Raw genomic sequence first — 17,585 nt, forward strand, 5'->3', positions numbered from 1 at the left:
ACATGCACACACGCACACACACGCTCACACACACAACCTGCAATCAACTCCTGGGCTCTAACACAGCAAAGAGCTGGGTCTTGCTCCCATTTTGTGGTTTTGTCTCTTGAAGACAACCTTCTAAAACTTATTCATTCTGGCCAAAGTAGAGGCAGAGTTTATCAATCAGGCTGATAAAATTAATAAACACACAAATTTCTCGAGTGACTTTTGTAGGTGATGCTAGGTAACAATAAGATTCTCAGCCCTTTCCAGTGCAAAGGTGTTTCCAATCTTCCATAACCCTTTTAACCACACAGAATCACAGCCCAGGTGTGACAGGAGCCTAAGCGGGTCTGGGCCGAGCATCACATGGTATTAAGCACAAAGATCTACATTAACTCAACACCACAGAACCCCACCACACCCGTCCTGCCCCATCAGACCTTCCCTCTGGTCCCTCGGGGAGAGACGGGATTGCTGACCCCCGCCCTCCCGGGCGGCCGCCCACCCACAGCCTGTGAAGCACCACCAGGGCCTCCAGCTCTCCTTCCAAAAAGGCCACTTAGCTCCTGGTGACAGGCGGACCCCCAGCACTGGCTGTAAGTTCTCAGCTGCAAATGAAATGAGGCACGACCTCCGGAGATGACCGAGTTTGGACGAGCCCATTCCGACTACTTAAAAGGCCTGAGAATATCTTTCACTGGAAGGCCAGGTCACACCAAGTTATGTTCTAGAAAAGGGTCTGTGGTCTGGACCTTCTGAAAGTGATTTTGTTACAGATATCCTAACAACCTCAGCAACGTCTGACAGAAAACAATTCTCAACGAGGGAAACATTTAGTGACAACAGTCAGAAAATCAAGCCAAGAGCAAAACTTAGCTTCACGTCACCTCTGGAAGGCACTACTGTCTGAATATGAAACGTGAGCTCACCTCAACGCCAGCCTCTCTGCAGACACTGACAACACTGCAAACCTGTGACAGAAATCACTAACTTCACCCAGTACCCCCAACCCCACGCTGACACCAGTAACCTAAAGCTGCATTTAAGACCTGTGCAAATCTTTGCCCGATCCAATACCTAACCGTGCTTTTCAGAGAGAAAGATGAGTCTCTGATGCTCCGTTAAAGAAAGCCATCGCTCAGGGTTACACGGCTTTATGTGACCTCAGGTGCGCTGGGCACGTGCCCCTCGTGGGTTCAGTTTCTCTTTCCTCTCCCCCTGGAGTTCCACAAGGAGAGTACAAGCTACTGCAGACAAAGGTGGACTCCCGAGAGAGTGGAAGGTCAAATCCACAGAGCGCGAGTCGGGGAGGTGACCCCAAAGCCCAGGAGGCGTCGTGGGGTCTTACCCAGGTTGTGCCTTTTCGACTTGGCGTGCTCGTGAATGTGCTTCTTCGTGAAACAGCCGAAGAAGACGCAGTGGAGGCAGGAGTGCAGCCGGTTCAGGTGGACGCCGCACACGTGACACACGCACGACTTCGCCTGAAATTCACAAGAGAGAGTTAGAAACCAGGGGTTCTCGGAAACACCAGGGCAAGGTGATCCCAACGGGCACAGCTCGGGAGGAAGGGGAAGCCCGGATTTCCTCTCAAGGTCTCACTGCCTAAAAGGTCATTTCGTTAATCCTGTCAGTTGCCCCCCAAAAGGCACGAAGGCCATTTAGCTCAGAAGTGGCTCCGTGTAACAGACCTCGGCCCCTTCTCCAACTCAAAGCCGCTCAGACAAAGCGCCTGGAGCTCCGGGAGCAGTCAAGGTCCTTCCGCATCCAACGGGGCCCCCAGCCCCAGGTCACCTTTAACCTGCACTTCACTTCCAGTTTGATATTCCAGGTTCCAAGCCCACAGCAAACCTATAATCAATCAATCCAGATGAATATGAATCAAAGCAATACACAGAAACAAGAAAAAGAACGGTTTGTGTCCGAGAACCAGACCACAGAAACCTAAAGTTTTAAACTCAGCGATTATGAGCACCACGGTAAACAATTCTCGTCCCCCCAAACCGCCCAGGAAACGCCGGCATGACAATTACACCAGTGCCAACTGTGAACCCCTGCAGGTCACCAACTTGAACTCCCAGCCTCTGCGATGACACCACACGACATAACCCTCTTGCTCTGATGGGGGTGCAGGGAGCTGGGGGTGAAGGGACGTGGAAGATGAACAGGGCCTCGGAGGTAAGGTCAAAACAGAAAAGGCCCAGAAAACAAAGGACAGCAGCACAAACGTGACACAGACACTGGCGCCGGGTACTGGAGCGATTATGCCGTTTGATCCTCAGCGCCAGCCACGAGGAAGGCCGCGAGCCCTTCTGACGTGCGTCTGCTGGTGGCCACACAGCCGGCCCGTGGACTGGGACCTCCTGACCCCACAGGCCACGCTCCCCCACTGAGCCCAGAAGCGGCCCTTCCAAGCCTCACCCCGCACACACGAGACCAAGGCAGGAGCCGCTCAGGGCCAGGCTGACCGTCCACCCTCGACGAAGCGTGGCGGGCACGGCCTGAGCCCTGGTCACAGACCTCCCTTCACACAGAGCTCGAGCCACAGCACTTCCACCAGGGAAGGCTGCACAGAGGCTCGGTAACCCCTCCAGCCTCCAGAAGGGCAAGAAGTGGTGCAGGGGAGTTGGGGGAGGGTGTGCGGTGCTCCCCCAGGACGAGAACCCTGAGGCTGGAGTGCGGCTCCGAGGACAGAGCAGAGCAGCCGGCGGCCGGCACACAGGGCGGCCGGACCACAGAGCTCCTCGACGCCAGGTGCTCAGCTTGAGAAACGCAAATCCTCACCAGCAGCCACAGGCCAACAGGCCCCGTCCTGAAGCACAGACTCACGAAAACCTCAAGCCCAGGCTGATCTTTCACCTCCACGTACAGTTTATCTCTGGACCCAGATGCAACTCTGATCATTACCACCGTATTTCTTCTTGACTAAGAGTCGCTCTCGGGACTTCCCTAATGGCACAGTGGTTAAGCATCCGCCTGCCAATGCAGGGGAAACGGGTTCGAGCCCTGGGCCGGGAAGATCCCACCTGCCGCGGAGCAGCTAAGCCGGTGCACCACAACTACTCAGCCTGCGCTCTAGAGCCCACGAGCCACAACTACTGAGCCCACGTGCTACAACTACTGAAGCCCGTGTGCCTAGAGCCCGTGCTCCGCAACAAGAGAAGCCGCCGCCATGAGAAGTCCGCGCACCAAAACGAAGAGTAGCCCCCGCCTGCCGCAACCAGAGAAAGCCCACGCGCAGCAACAAAGACCCAACGCAGCCAAAAATAATTAATTAAATAAATAATTTTTTTTAAAAAAGAGTCGCTCTCAATGGCTAGTTACTTACCTTTTTTTTGACACCAGGAAGAGGTTAGCTCTGCAAACCCTGTATGGTCAAGCCCCCACGCAGGCCTCAGCACAGGGGACCCGTGTGCGCGCCCGGGTGGCGCAGGGTGTTCCTGTGGATGGCAGGATGTCCAGCGACATCCCTGGTCTCCACCCTGGGTCGCAGGGGGCGCCTGCCCCCTCCCAGCAGGAACCCCAGCTCTGGGACAATTCCACAGGAGTGTGAGGGTCACTGGAAAGACCTGTCTAAAACGCTGCAATACTAGAAACAGCAGTTGTATCATCTATTTATTCTTCCAATGACCAATCTAAGGAATTAACTAACTCTAATTGTTCTCAGTAACACAAGGAAATTTTTATTTTTTATTTATTTTTTAACACAGGGAAATTTTTAAATTACATAATAGTTACTTGATGTGTAACAAATGATGCTTCCCAGTACCTCTGAAATTTTTCTTTTATATAAATACTGTTAGGAACAGATTCCTGGAATCTCTTTACTGCTCACTACAGCTACAGATGTAAAGAAAAGATTAAGAGGTATTCCTTATTTTTATCACTCAGGATATATTAAATGTGTGATCATGATTTTATTAAAATTCCTCTATGAACTTAACAAGAAATCCAATTCTGTTTATATAATTCGAGAAAGAATTCAAGACTAGCATTATCCTGAAAATATAGACATATCAAGATAAGTATATAATTTTAACACATCATTTTTTCCCCTTAAAACACACAAAAGCTTTAAAAACAGAACCAAATTAACCCCTGAATTTTAAATGCATATCTGTATCACCTGTTCTCTTGCAGAACTTCACAAAAGAAAAATCTGCCTAAAGAAAAAAGGCTTCAAGAATTTTAGCTGCACAAAAAAAGAACTACAGAAATTAAACAGAGGCAGATGGGCTACAACCAGAAACAAAGAAATTGGTCACATCCTGAAACAGATCAGGGAAAAGAAAGCCCCAGATATAAACACACACACAATTTGACTAAACCTTTTTCACATAAATAAAGCCCATGCTCAGGACTCATTTTAAGGCCCTGAATCAGATTTTATAACTAGGGCTCCACTGACAGGCAGTCCCAAGCACAAACCTATTTTCCATAAACACCAAGGACGCGCCACCTGCCCCAGGCGGAAACGCTCGGCTTAGCTGGTGCTTCCATGAGCGGCAGCTCCCACAAGCCAGTGACTCCAGCATGATGGGCATGAGGAGGGAGGGGAGACAGCTTGGGAATTCCCGCTGGGCAATTCTGGCCCTATCTGAGCACAAAAATGAGTAACGGAAAGAATGGGTTATACACTGTACAAAAAAAGAATCCCCCAAGTCCACTCTGAAACTGACACTGTACACACACGCTGCGCAGTCTTCTTCATGGGAGGAATCCACCTACCGCAGTAGAAAAGACAAGACTACAAAGCCTTCATTTTATAATCATCATAGTAATAACTGATTCAGGCAAAAATAAAAAATGGGGGTGAAAAAATATTGGGTCATTCACAATAGTTAAAAGGTGGAAACAGCCTAAATCTCCATTAGTGGATCAATGGATACACAAAATATGGTGTATCCACACAACGGAGTACTACCCAGCCATAAAAAAAAACCAAAGTACTAATTCACGCTACAACGTGGATGAACCTTCACAACATGCTAAGTGAGAAAAGTCAGACACCAGAAGTCACATAGTGTGTGATTCCGTTTATATGAAATGTCCAGAAGAGGCAAATCCAGAGAGAGAACAGAGATCAGAGGTTGCCAGGGGCTGGAGGGAGAGTGGGGAGCCGAAGAAACGGTTTGAAGCTTCACAGAGGCAGCTGGTGACCGTACAACACTGGGAACTCACTGGGTAGTTTAAAGTGGTTAATTTTTGTGTGAATTTCACCTCAATAAAGGAAAAAAATACATCAAAGTATTCACGTGTGTATACATATGCATATATATATGTATACTGGGGTGTTGGATATTTTCAAAGTATCACCCCAGATATTACTTTTGTTAATTAAACGAGAAAAGGTTATGTTTTGCAACAGAGAACTCGGGCCAACACGGCCTTAACCAAACTTAACAGCCCCAAAAGGAAAAACTGATGAATCCAGATAAATGTACAGCTGACCCTTGAACAACACAAGCTTGAACTGCACGGGTCCACTTATGTGTGGATTTTCAATAAATATACAAAAAATATGTGTGTAGAACGTTATATGCAAGACTTGTAGCGAAGTGGATAGCCTATCCTCACATAGGCATAAGGTAAGGGATGTTTAATATAAAATAAAGTATCCATTTCTTACTGTTTTATAACTTTGCTTTCAAAGAATTACCATACAGCATGCGCCCCTTGCTCCCCCTCTCCTCATAATCGGAGATACTGCGTATCGGTCTATCATCACGGGTAACTTTTTAATTTAACAACGTTTCCAATACTGTATTATGAACATGACTGCAATGCTGTGTACCATGAACATTTTACAATGATTCGATCATTAGTGCACCGGCTAGGCTACTGTATTAATTTGATTACACTCAACTACCATAAAGCAATCACACTGCTACTTCTTTGTTACCAATACAGAATTGCTATACCTATAAACTAATATGAATTTCTCTTTCACATTATCTTTTCATTTTTGACGTTAGCTCCATTCCCCAACCTCCATCAACAACCTATGATTTAATCAATCACACCTGTGTAACGATTTAATCACTGCCTATTCTTTAATTAATTATTTATTTATTTTGGCTGCATTGGGTCTTCGCTGCTGCGCGCGGGCTTTCTCTAGTCGCGGCGAGCAGGGGCTACTCTTCATGGCGGTGCACGGGCTTCTCATTGCGGTGGCTTCTCTTGTTGCGGAGCACGGGCTCTAGGCACGCAGGTTTCAGTAGTTGCGGCACACGGGCTCAGTACTCGTGGCTTGCGGGCTCTAGAGTGCAGGCTCAGTAATTGTGGCGCACAGGCTTAGTTGCTCTGCGGCACATGGGATCTTCTCGGACCAGGGCTTGAACCCGTGTCTCCTGCATTGGCAGGAGAATTCTTAACCACTGCACCACCATTAATCGTGACTATATAATGAAGCCTCCATAAAAACCCTAAATGATGGTTCAGAGAGCTTCTGGACAGGTGAATGCATCACTGTGCTGGGGGGTGATGCACCCCAACTTCACTGGGACAGAAGCTCCTTTGCTCAGCACCCCCCAGACCTCAGCCTACGGATCTCTTCATCTAGCTGCTCACCTGTATTCTTCGTAATAACCTTTATAATAAATGGGTAAACGTACGTAAATGTTTCCCTGAGCCTTGTGAGCCCGAGGAGGGGAGCACAGCCTTATGACTGGTGTCTGAAGTGGGCGCATCCTGTGGGACTGAGCCCTCAACCTACAGGATTGGCCGCCAACTCCAGGTCGACGAGTCAGACAGTCAGATTTGTGTGACGCCCAGCTGGTGTCGGCTGAGACTGGAGAATTACTCGGTCGCGCTGGAAAACATGCCCAAATAATTTAGCTGGAGCACGAACTTCAGAGTCAGACTGACCTAATTTCAAGGCCCAGACCTGGCATTTAATCAGTGACCTTGTGCAGGTCAGGAGACTTAACTGCCAAGTCCACCTGAAGTGCACTGTGAGTTCCAAAACAAAACTACGTGAGAGCTGCTTTATAAAACGCAAAATGCTATGTAAATACAAAGTAGGATTATCATAAATGAAAAACAAGTGAGCCCAAGAGACGTGGCGCCGCCCAAGGTCGAAGGGCGCACACCTGGCAGAAGCAACCCCGCCCCGCCCGGACCGACCACCTCAGCCGCTGTTCTTAATTTAAATTTCCGATCACCTCCCAACTGTCCATTACAAGCGCCTACAAGAAGCCGTCGGATTCTCCTAGAACCTCATTTAACCTGTTGCTCCCGCTTTCCTCCCCAGAACTGCTGACAGGTGATGAAAGTGACGGACACACCCTCCGCTACAGGTGCTGCCGGGTTAGGATGAGGCAAGAACAGGCGTCTGTGAGGCCGGTCACCTCCGTCTCTGGAAACCTCAGCTTCCCAACATCTGCCTGACGCCTGCCTCCTCAGGTCTGGGCACTCAAGGCAGCAAGTCCCTCAGGAAAGACACAGCACTACTTCAGATCTCGCCCGAGGGCTCAACTCAGGTCTGATGCAGCCTCTGAATCGGCTGCCAATTTGCAGGAAATAGAGCGAAAGATGAATTCATGCCCCAAGCCTGCAACCAGCAAATCCAGACCCGGGAAATGATCCCGGCAAAGCCCCAAGCTCTTCAGCAGATGCCGTGTGCGGACCAGGGGTGAGGCGACCGAGACACATCGGTACAGCCACGAGGGGACCCCACCCAGGGACGAAAGGCTGGGAGAGCGCTGAGCGGGTGAAGCGCGGGGTCGAGGGCGTGAGGTGTTCTGTGAAGCTCGCGGTGGTAGATGCTTCTCACCTGCACCTGCCACACCAAGTGCAGACCTTAATAAATAAAGGCTTGGGCTTCCTCTTCAAACCTGGAACCACAGCCGTGAACCACGAGGGACACATCAGACAAACCCAAATTGAGGGACATCCTACAAATACCTGAGCAGTACTCCTCAAACACTCCTCAAAACCGCTAAGGGCATCAAAAACAAGGCAAGTCTGAGAAACTGTCACAACGCACAGGAGCCTGAGACTCAGACCAAATCTCAGGTGGGATCCCAGAGAGGGTTCTGGGACAGATCAGGGAAAAACTAATCGAATCTGAATAAAGTATGACCTTTAGTTAATAATAACGTATCAAGCTTGGCCATTAGTTGTAACAAAACATACCAGAGAAAAGTAAAAAGTTAACAATCGAGGAGATGGAGGGGTTGATACAGGACCTCTCTGTATTTTTTTTTTTTAATTTATTTGGCGCGGGGTCTTAGTTGCGGCAGGCGGGCTCCTTAGTTGTGGCATGCGAAATCTCAGTTGCGGCATGCATGGGGGATCTAGTTCCCTGACCAGGGATTGAACCCAGGCCCCCTGCATTGGGAGCACAGAGTCTTATCCACTGCGCCACCAGGGAAGTCCCTCTGTATTATTTTTGGTAACTTTTCTGTAACTCTAGAACGACTATTATTAATTTGCATAGAACTAAATACACACACAGATGAGCACAAGTAAAAACTGGGGAAACAGGAATAAATGGGCTGACTGTATCGATATTGACTCGTGGCTGTAACAGTGTATTTAGTTTCGCTAGATGTTACCATCAGGGGAAACCAGTTAAAGGTTCTCTGCTGTTTTTCACAACAGCTGGTCAATCTACAATTACCTCAAAAGAAAAACTGTTTTCATTTTAGATCTTTTACTTGGAATGGCCTGTCCCCTGCTTAGTATGAATGCTGCAATGCTTTGTTGTGATGATTGGAAAGATCCAATTCATCAATAGATAAAGCAAAAGTCAATTCTGCAAAGCAAGAAGTTTTGAAAAGGAAGAAAGTTTACTTTAAAAAATGGACATAAAAAAACAAACAAAAAAAACAAAACAAAAAAAATGGACATATCTAAAAAATGAACTAAAAAAGAAAAATGACGGACAGGAGACAGCTCTCTGCAGTATTCTCATCACCATCAAGTAAGTGCCTGGCAGAGTCAAAAAATACTAATTTAGTCACTGGTGGAGCCAGTAACGCTGGACATTTCACAGCTCTCGGTCTACCACCTACCAGACGCTGTGTCCTGTCACTTCAGGTATTTTGTCTAAGCCAGTGACAGCTGAATTGTTACTCTCCAAAGATCATTTCTACTAAAAAGTTCAAACATAAGAGATTCATTCAGATCTCAGGAGACGGATCTCAGACTCTAGAATTGAAGCAACATTGATAAAAAAAGACGACCAGTAAGAACCCTAGAATAAATCTTCTTCTAAAACACATAGTAAAGTAACACTGACTCAAGATAAATAAGACCATTTTCCACCTGAAATGACCTCCCCTTCCACACCACAACCAAAGGCTTGAACCATGCTTCTAAAATACTGACTACCCAGAAACAGAAAGTACATGATATCACTTATATATGGAATCTAAAATACCACAGTGAACTTATCTACAGTACAGACTCACAGACATAGAGAACAGACTTGTGGTTGCGGGGGGTGGGGGGGGAGTGGGAGGCTGGGATCAGCAGATGCAAGCTAGCATATACAGGATGGATACACAACAAGGTCCTACTGTACAGCACAGGGAACTGTATTCAATATCCTGTGATAAACCATAATGAAAAAAATATGAAAAAGAATGTAGGGCTTCCCTGGTGGCGCAGTGGTTGAGAGTCTGCCTGCTAATGCAGGGGACACGGGTTCGGGCCCTGGTCTGGGGGGATCCCACATGCCGCGGAGCGGCTGGGCCCCTGAGCCACAACTGCTGAGCCTGCGCGTCTGGAGCCTGTGCCCCGCAACGGGAGGGGCCGCGACAGTGAAAGGCCCGTGCACCGCGATGAAGAGCGGTCCCCGCACCGCGATGAAGAGTGGCCCCCGCTTGCCGCAACTAGAGAAAGCCCTCGCACGAACCGAAGACCCAACACAGCCAAAAATAAATAATAAATAAATAAATAAAGTAGCTATAAAATTAAAAAAAAAAAAAATTAACTCCTTAAAAAAAAAAAAAGAATGTATACGTGTGTGAATGTAACTTTGTTGTACAGCAGAAATTAACACATTGTAAATCAACTAGACTTCAATAAAATAAATTGAAAATAAAATAAAATGAAATACTGACTACAAAAGCTTCCCTCCTCTTAGGCAAGTGTTCATAGGCTGACAAGCTATACTGTCCCTTCGTAAAGATACAAAATGAAAGTTAGGGCATTCCACTTGTACTCTATGAAAGTATGTTATCTTAGACTTTTTACATTTTACACTTTTTAAAAAAATTTCTCTACTGTTTCCCTTACATAAAACTGCACTTTTTAAATGCATCTCAGGTTTGTATCAAGTAGACAAATCACATTTCAATCCCTCAGCAAACCAAAACTCATGCAGTTAAAAGGGTCTTGCCCAAGATTATTCCTTCTTAAAACTGATTACCAGGCTTAAGATTTACAAATTCTTAGTAAATCCTCCAAACTGAAAGCCTGGGGGATGGGGGAGAGCAAAATACACAATGCCATTTCCATCCAATGGAACATTAATTGCACAGTTCAAAAGAGTGAGATCTGTATGCGTAGGGAACAAATGAAAAAAGGAAACAGTACACACAGCATGTATATTTACAAAAACAAAAATGTGTAACTTTGCTGTATATGCCTTTGAAGTGCTCTTTTTTTTTTTTTTTTTGGCCGTACCACACGGCATGCAGGATCTTCCCCGACCAGGAATGGAACACGTGCCCCCTGCGTTGGCAGTGCGGGGTCTTAACCACTGGACCGCCAGGGAAGTCCTGAACTGTTCTCTTTTTAAACACTGAGAACATATTCATATCATCACTTCTGTAATTACTTTTTAAAACTATGTGGATTCATGAATTTTAATCTTTCTCAGTAAAACCAACATCTCAGCATCTAGAATTATTTACACATTCCTTCACGTATGTTTAGGCTACAATTATCTTATGTGTAGAAACTGTCATTGGACATCTACAAATACTGTAAATTTTAAGGCAGGTATTTAGTATCTTGCTATTTGACACCTACTATTCAAATAGTCTTTAAAAATTATGATTACAATTCCTCAAGACAGAAACCTGGGGTTAAGAGTTAGTTGGCTCTGACTCCACAACAAAAAAACAACCAACCCAATCAAAAACTGGGCAGAAGACCTTAATAGACGTCTCTCCAAAGAAGACATACAGATGGCCAGGAGGCACGTGAAAAGATGCTCAACATCACTGCCGGAGAAACACAAATCAAAACTACAGTGAGGTACCACCTCAAACCAGTCGGTACGGCCATCATTAAAAACTCTACAAGGGGACTCCCTGGTGGTCCAGTGGCAAAGAATCCATGCGGGTTCGATCCCTGGTCACGGAACTAAGATCCCACGTGCCGTGGGACAACTAAGCCCGCGCCACAACTACTGAGCTCGCGCTCCTCAACGAGAGCCGGTGGGCTGCAAACTACAGAGCCTACACACCCTGGAGCCCCCGCCGCTAGAGAGAGAAGCCCGCGTGCCGCAACAAAGACCCAACACAGCCAAAAAAATAAATTAAATATTTTTAAAGAAACCTCTACAAATAATAAATGCTGGGGACTTCCCTGGTGGTCCGGTGGCTAAGACTCCACGCTCGCAGTGCAGGGGGCCTGGGTTCGATCCCTGGTCAGGGAACTAGATCCCACATGCCGCAACTAAGAGTTCACGTGCCACAACTAAGATCCAGTGCAGCCAAATGAACAAAAAACAAAAAACAAACAAATAACAAATGCTGGAAAGGATGTGGAGCAGAGGGAACCCTCTTACACTGCCGGTGGGAATGTAAGTTGGTGCAGCCACTGTGGAAAACAGTATGATGGTTCCTTAGAAAATTAAAGATAGAACTACCATACCATCTAGCAATCCCACTCCTGGGCTATACCCAGACAAAACTATAATTTAAAAAGATACATGCACCGGTATGTTCACAGCAGCAGCACTATTCACAATAGCCAAGGCATGGAAACAACCTAAATGTCCATCAACAGATGAACCGATAAAGAAAATGTGGTACGTATATACAATGGAATACTACTCAGCCACAAAAAAGAACGAAATAATGTCATTTGCATCAACATGGATGACCTAGAGATTATCATACTAAGTGAAGTCAGAAAAAGAAAAATACCATATAATATCACTTGTATGTAGAATCTAAAATATGGCACAAATGAACCTATATACAGAACAGAAATAGACTCACAGACATAGAGAACAGACTTGTGGTTGCCGAGGGGTGGAGGGACAGGGATGGACTGGGAGTTTGGGGTTGGTAGATGCAAACTATTACACATAGAATGGATAAACAACAAGGTCCTACTGTAGAGCACAGGGAACTATATCCAATCTCCTGGGATAAACCGTAATGGAAAAAAATATTTTAAAAAAAGAACGTCTATATGTGTAAAACTGAGTCACTTTGCTGTACAGCAGAGATTGGCACAGCGTTGTAAATCAACTATATTTCAATAAAAAAGAAAAAAAGAGCTAGTTGACTCTGGACTGAAGAGAAAATGGGAGATCTAAAAAAATACGGAATCAGCCCACTTTCTTCCAAAGGGTGTCCGGTCCATAGTTCTTTAAATAGTAGCATTAAGCCCACAAATGTAGAAAGAGAAAAAATGCTGGAGCAAGCAAGGTCTGACTTCTGTGCCTGAGAGCATCTAGAAACAGTTCCTTCTCTCCAGCCCCTTTTCTCAAACAAAAAACCTCTCGTAGATTTTCTACCCAAAGGGTTGCCTTAGTCCCCAAATTTTGTGCCAAGAAATCTTCAAGATGGTTTCCTGTCCTCCAGATTACTGTCCAAAATTAAAGCAAAATCAGTAATGGTCCAAAAGTGCCAATGCTTCTGCACTTTGTGGTGACGTACTTTGGTAAAAATATTTACCACGGCTACAAGAAGTGCTCTGTATTTTTGAGGACAAGCTGCTGGAAAATTTTAGAATCACAGAAACCGTTCAAGAAGACAGAAGGGATTATTTAAAACAACGTTACCTGTCCCTCAAAGTGTCTTTATATTCAAAATAGAACACAGACTGGGTTAAGTTATAAAAACCAGAAGAACTGAAAATTCCTGATGTCTTCATTTCCCGTTTCCATTTTCACACACAAACCCTCAAGTGGTAAGACACATGCCAGAGACATCCAGTAGCTCTGAGTCCTCAATCTGGGAACATTTTTCCATTCAGAAAATTATCAAATCTGATCACGCTCTTCTCACTCTGTCCACCAAAAGAAAAATCAAAGTTTGGATATAAAAATCATAACCCACCTCTACTTAGAGGAGACAGAGTTTTAACCCCTGTAATTTCACTGTAGCTGAGACCTCACTGCAGCTTCTTTGAGCAACCTCAAAGAAGTTTAACTTAGGTTGAAGTATTTCATAGACAACTTCCTGGTGTTAAAACCAAACTACTGGGCTTCCCTGGTGGCGCAGTGGTTAAGAATCTGCCTGCCAATGCAGGGGACATGGGTTTGAGTCCTGCTCCAGGAAGATCCCACATGCCACGGAGCAGCTAGGCCTGTGTGCCACAACTACTGAGCTCGTGTGCCACAACTACTGAAGCCTGTGCGCCTAGAGCCTGTGCTCCGCAACAAGAGAACCCACCTCAACGAGAAGTCCGTGCACCGCAACGAAGAGTAGCCCCCGCTCGCCACAACTAGAGAAAGCCCGTGTGCAGGAGTGAAGACCCAACGCAGCCAAAAATAAAATAAATTTAAAAAAAAAACAACAAAAAAACCTAACTACTAAGCCTGCACATCTGCTGAGAAACCTCTGCAAACTGCCAAACGTGCATTACTCACTGTTCACCATTCCTCAAACCAAATCCTCTTTGGCTGGGCCACTAGGGTTGTATAAGTGCACAGGACCCCCCAACATTCAGGGAATAGACAGATGGAGAACATAAGGGTTCACTGCTGGGATACGACCATAAAGCACTGCAGCCTGACAGACCCGAGTTCTAAAACAGGTTCTCACACCACTTCTTGTCTGTCTATAGCTCAAGTTCTTACTAGTCAGTAATAGAGACATGGTTCAACAGCTTTCAAACTAAGCAACTGACATTGGAAGATTAATCCAAGCCACATATAAGCAAAAAAGAAAAAAAAAAGTGATCCTTTCCTCAGGAAATTCAGCAAAGTTAATGATGGGTTAAACTTGACTCAAGTTAAAAATTACAGGGGTGGGGGGCGACGAGGAGGGAAAGAGTAAAAGGGCAGGGGCTCCGTCCTCAACCCAACGTGGAGATGGGTCACATGCATACTGACCAACAAACAACGAGGAGCAGTAACACGATTATCACCTGAAAAACAGTATCAGCCAGGCGATTTCATTTTAAAGACACACAACTCCACCAGCAAGAATCTCACTCCCATCCTCGTAGAATTCTATTTCATCTCCGACTTTAGTTCATCCCAGCAGGCAATGCTTCCCAACACCAATTTTGATAAAAATAAAGAAAACTGGTGCTTAACATTCTCTACATGCTCAGCAGATGTTAGTTTTCCCATAAAAAAATGCTACTCAAGGTGGACACTCCCTAACAGCGCCTGCCCTCAGGCTGCGAACTGCAAAATCGCGCTGCACGGTAAAAACAGCTTCTTCAGGTAAGATAAAGAAATAATGTCATTTTCTGATTTCCAGATCACTAATAAGCCTAACCGCTTAGATGATACCTGCACCCGAAAAACAGGACACTGTGTACCGTTTCCTCAGTACCTCAGGGAGGCGCCCCAGTCCCACCTGCCTTTAGACAGTCCTTCCTTTAATAAAACCCGCTCCTGCGCAGCCACAGGGGACCCCGCCAATCCCCGGCGTGCCGGGAAACACGCGACTCTAAGCGGCAGAGCCGGCTGGTTTCTAGGACTCGCGGCGCTCTGCACCTGCGCCCGTGCACACCTGGGGGGAGCTGGCGCGTCCCGGAACGTCCCTGCGGACCCTGGGCCCGGGGGCGCCCCGCGCTCAAATGGGGGGCGCGCGTCCCTGCGGACCCTGGGCCCGGGGGCGCCCCGCGCTCAAATGGGGGGCGCGCGTCCCTGCGGACCCTGGGCCCGGGGGCGCCCCGCGCTCAAATGGGGGGCGCGCGTCCCTGCGGACCCTGGGCCCGGGGGCGCCCCGCGCTCAAATGGGGGGCGCGCGTCCCTGCGGACCCTGGGCCCGGGGGCGCCCCGCGCTGAAATGGGGGGCGCGCGTCCCTGCGGACCCTGGGCCCGGGGGCGCCCCGCGCTCAAATGGGGGGCGCGCGTCCCTGCGGACCCTGGGCCCGGGGGCGCCCCGCGCTCAAATGGGGGGCGCGCGTCCCTGCGGACCCTGGGCCCGGGGGCGCCCCGCGCTCAAATGGGGGGCGCGCGTCCCTGCGGACCCTGGGCCCGGGGGCGCCCCGCGCTCAAATGGGGGGCGCGCGTCCCTGCGGACCCTGGGCCCGGGGGCGCCCCGCGCTCAAATGGGGGGCGCGCGTCCCTGCGGACCCTGGGCCCGGGGGCGCCCCGCGCTCAAATGGGGGGCGCGCGTCCCTGCGGACCCTGGGCCCGGGGGCGCCCCGCGCTCAAATGGGGGGCGCGCGTCCCTGCGGACCCTGGGCCCGGGGGCGCCCCGCGCTCAAATGGGGGGCGCGCGTCCCTGCGGACCCTGGGCCCGGGGGCGCCCCGCGCTCAAATGGGGGGCGCGCGTCCCTGCGGACCCTGGGCCCGGGGGCGCCCCGCGCTCAAATGGGGGGCGCGCGTCCCTGCGGACCCTGGGCCCGGGGGCGCCCCGCGCTCAAATGGGGGGCGCGCGTCCCTGCGGACCCTGGGCCCGGGGGCGCCCCGCGCTCAAATGGGGGGCGCGCGTCCCTGCGGACCCTGGGCCCGGGGGCGCCCCGCGCTCAAATGGGGGGCGCGCGTCCCTGCGGACCCTGGGCCCGGGGGCGCCCCGCGCTCAAATGGGGGGCGCGCGTCCCTGCGGACCCTGGGCCCGGGGGCGCCCCGCGCTCAAATGGGGGGCGCGCGTCCCTGCGGACCCTGGGCCCGGGGGCGCCCCGCGCTCAAATGGGGGGCGCGCGTCCCTGCGGACCCTGGGCCCGGGGGCGCCCCGCGCTCAAATGGGGGGCGCGCGTCCCTGCGGACCCTGGGCCCGGGGGCGCCCCGCGCTCAAATGGGGGGCGCGCGTCCCTGCGGACCCTGGGCCCGGGGGCGCCCCGCGCTCAAATGGGGGGCGCGCGTCCCTGCGGACCCTGGGCCCGGGGGCGCCCCGCGCTCAAATGGGGGGCGCGCGTCCCTGCGGACCCTGGGCCCGGGGGCGCCCCGCGCTCAAATGGGGGGCGCGCGTCCCTGCGGACCCTGGGCCCGGGGGCGCCCCGCGCTCAAATGGGGGGCGCGCGTCCCTGCGGACCCTGGGCCCGGGGGCGCCCCGCGCTGAAATGGGAGGCGCGCGTCCCTGCGGACCCTGGGCCCGGGGGTGCTCCGCGCTCAAATGGGGGGCGCGCGTCCCTGCGGAACCTGGGCCCAGGGGCGCCCCGCACTCAGAGGGCGGGGCGGGCGTCCCTGCGAACTCTGGGCGCTCGGCGGCTGTACCCGCATCCCGGTGACCCCGCGCCTCCGACCCAGCAACCCCCAGGCACCAGCCAGGGCAGCGGAGGCTTTGCACAGCGTGGGCGGCACAGGCCGCGTCCTCGGCAGCTGCGTCCTCGCCCTCTCAGCGCCTCCATCCCCGGCCCCACCCCGCCCGGAGGGTCCCTAAGACACGCCCCGCGCTGCAGCGTCGGGGACCCTCCCCCTCCTACCCGGCAGCCCCGGGAGAGACCGCCCCCCTGCACGCACGCCCGCGCCCACCCCGCCCCCACCCGGCGTGCAGGAGGTGGGGGAGGGGAAGACGGAGAGCGAGGCCCCCCTCCCCCCACCACCACGCAGGGCCGCGCTGCACGGGGCGCACCTTGCGCTTGCGGGCCTCCGCCGAGCCGCTCCACACAAAGCACTGGTAAATGGCACGCAGGTTCTGCTTCCAGTTGTCCACCTTGAAGCTGCCCAGGTGCGCACAGCCCGGAGGCGTCACCACCAGCTCCGCGTCCATGGCCTCGCTGTCCGGCTCGCGCCGGGGCGCCGGCGGAGACGAGGACGACGCCAGCGCGACGCGGGGCTGCGGGCGGCACGGCCAAGGGACAGGCCCGGGACAAAGCGGAGCCGCGCGACTGGGGTGGCGGGCGCCGCCCGCGCTGCGCTCGCGGGTAGCCGAGGCCGCGATGGGGCTACGTCATCGCCGCCGGGGCGCACCGCGCATGCGCCAGCCGCCGGCGGCCCCTCCCCCATGGGCTTGGGCTGGTGATGGGTGGAGCTGGCGAGGCCCCGCCCCTTCGCCCCCGCCATTGGTCAGCGGCGGCCGCGTGACGTCCCGCCCTCCGAGTAGGCGAGGCGGGACGGTACCTGTTTGCGCCGGCGGGCGCTGCCGCAGCGGCGGAGCTGGCGGTGGGGTGGGGTAGGGTGGGGGGGTGCGGTCGCTGGGCCGCACCGGGTCGCAGTCCGGTGAATCCGGTCAGGCCGCCCGCGAATCTGGACTTCCCGATGGGAAGCAGGGAACCACGGACTCGCGCGCTCGATCAGGTTTCGCCGACGCGTCGCCGTCCAGCTCGCGAGCTGCCCATTCACGGCT

At 51.3% G+C, this 17,585-nt stretch overlaps 1 protein-coding gene across 1 annotated transcript in view; it reads right to left on the reverse strand.

The window, feature by feature from the left end:
* USP22 (ubiquitin specific peptidase 22) overlaps positions 1-17,183 on the reverse strand; it is a 33,861-nt gene extending 16,678 nt beyond the window's left edge. Inside the window, exons 1-2 of the mRNA XM_059907013.1 lie at positions 16,872-17,183; positions 1,334-1,466 (exon numbers count right to left, since the gene is read on the reverse strand). Coding sequence (XP_059762996.1) covers positions 1,334-1,466; positions 16,872-17,009 — 271 coding nt within the window. The 5' untranslated portion in view covers positions 17,010-17,183. The remainder of the gene's footprint in view (positions 1-1,333; positions 1,467-16,871) is intronic.
* Positions 17,184-17,585: the final 402 nt, after the last annotated feature.

This window comes from Balaenoptera ricei, chromosome 20 (assembly GCF_028023285.1).
Source record: "Balaenoptera ricei isolate mBalRic1 chromosome 20, mBalRic1.hap2, whole genome shotgun sequence".
Lineage (NCBI taxonomy): Eukaryota > Metazoa > Chordata > Mammalia > Artiodactyla > Balaenopteridae > Balaenoptera > Balaenoptera ricei.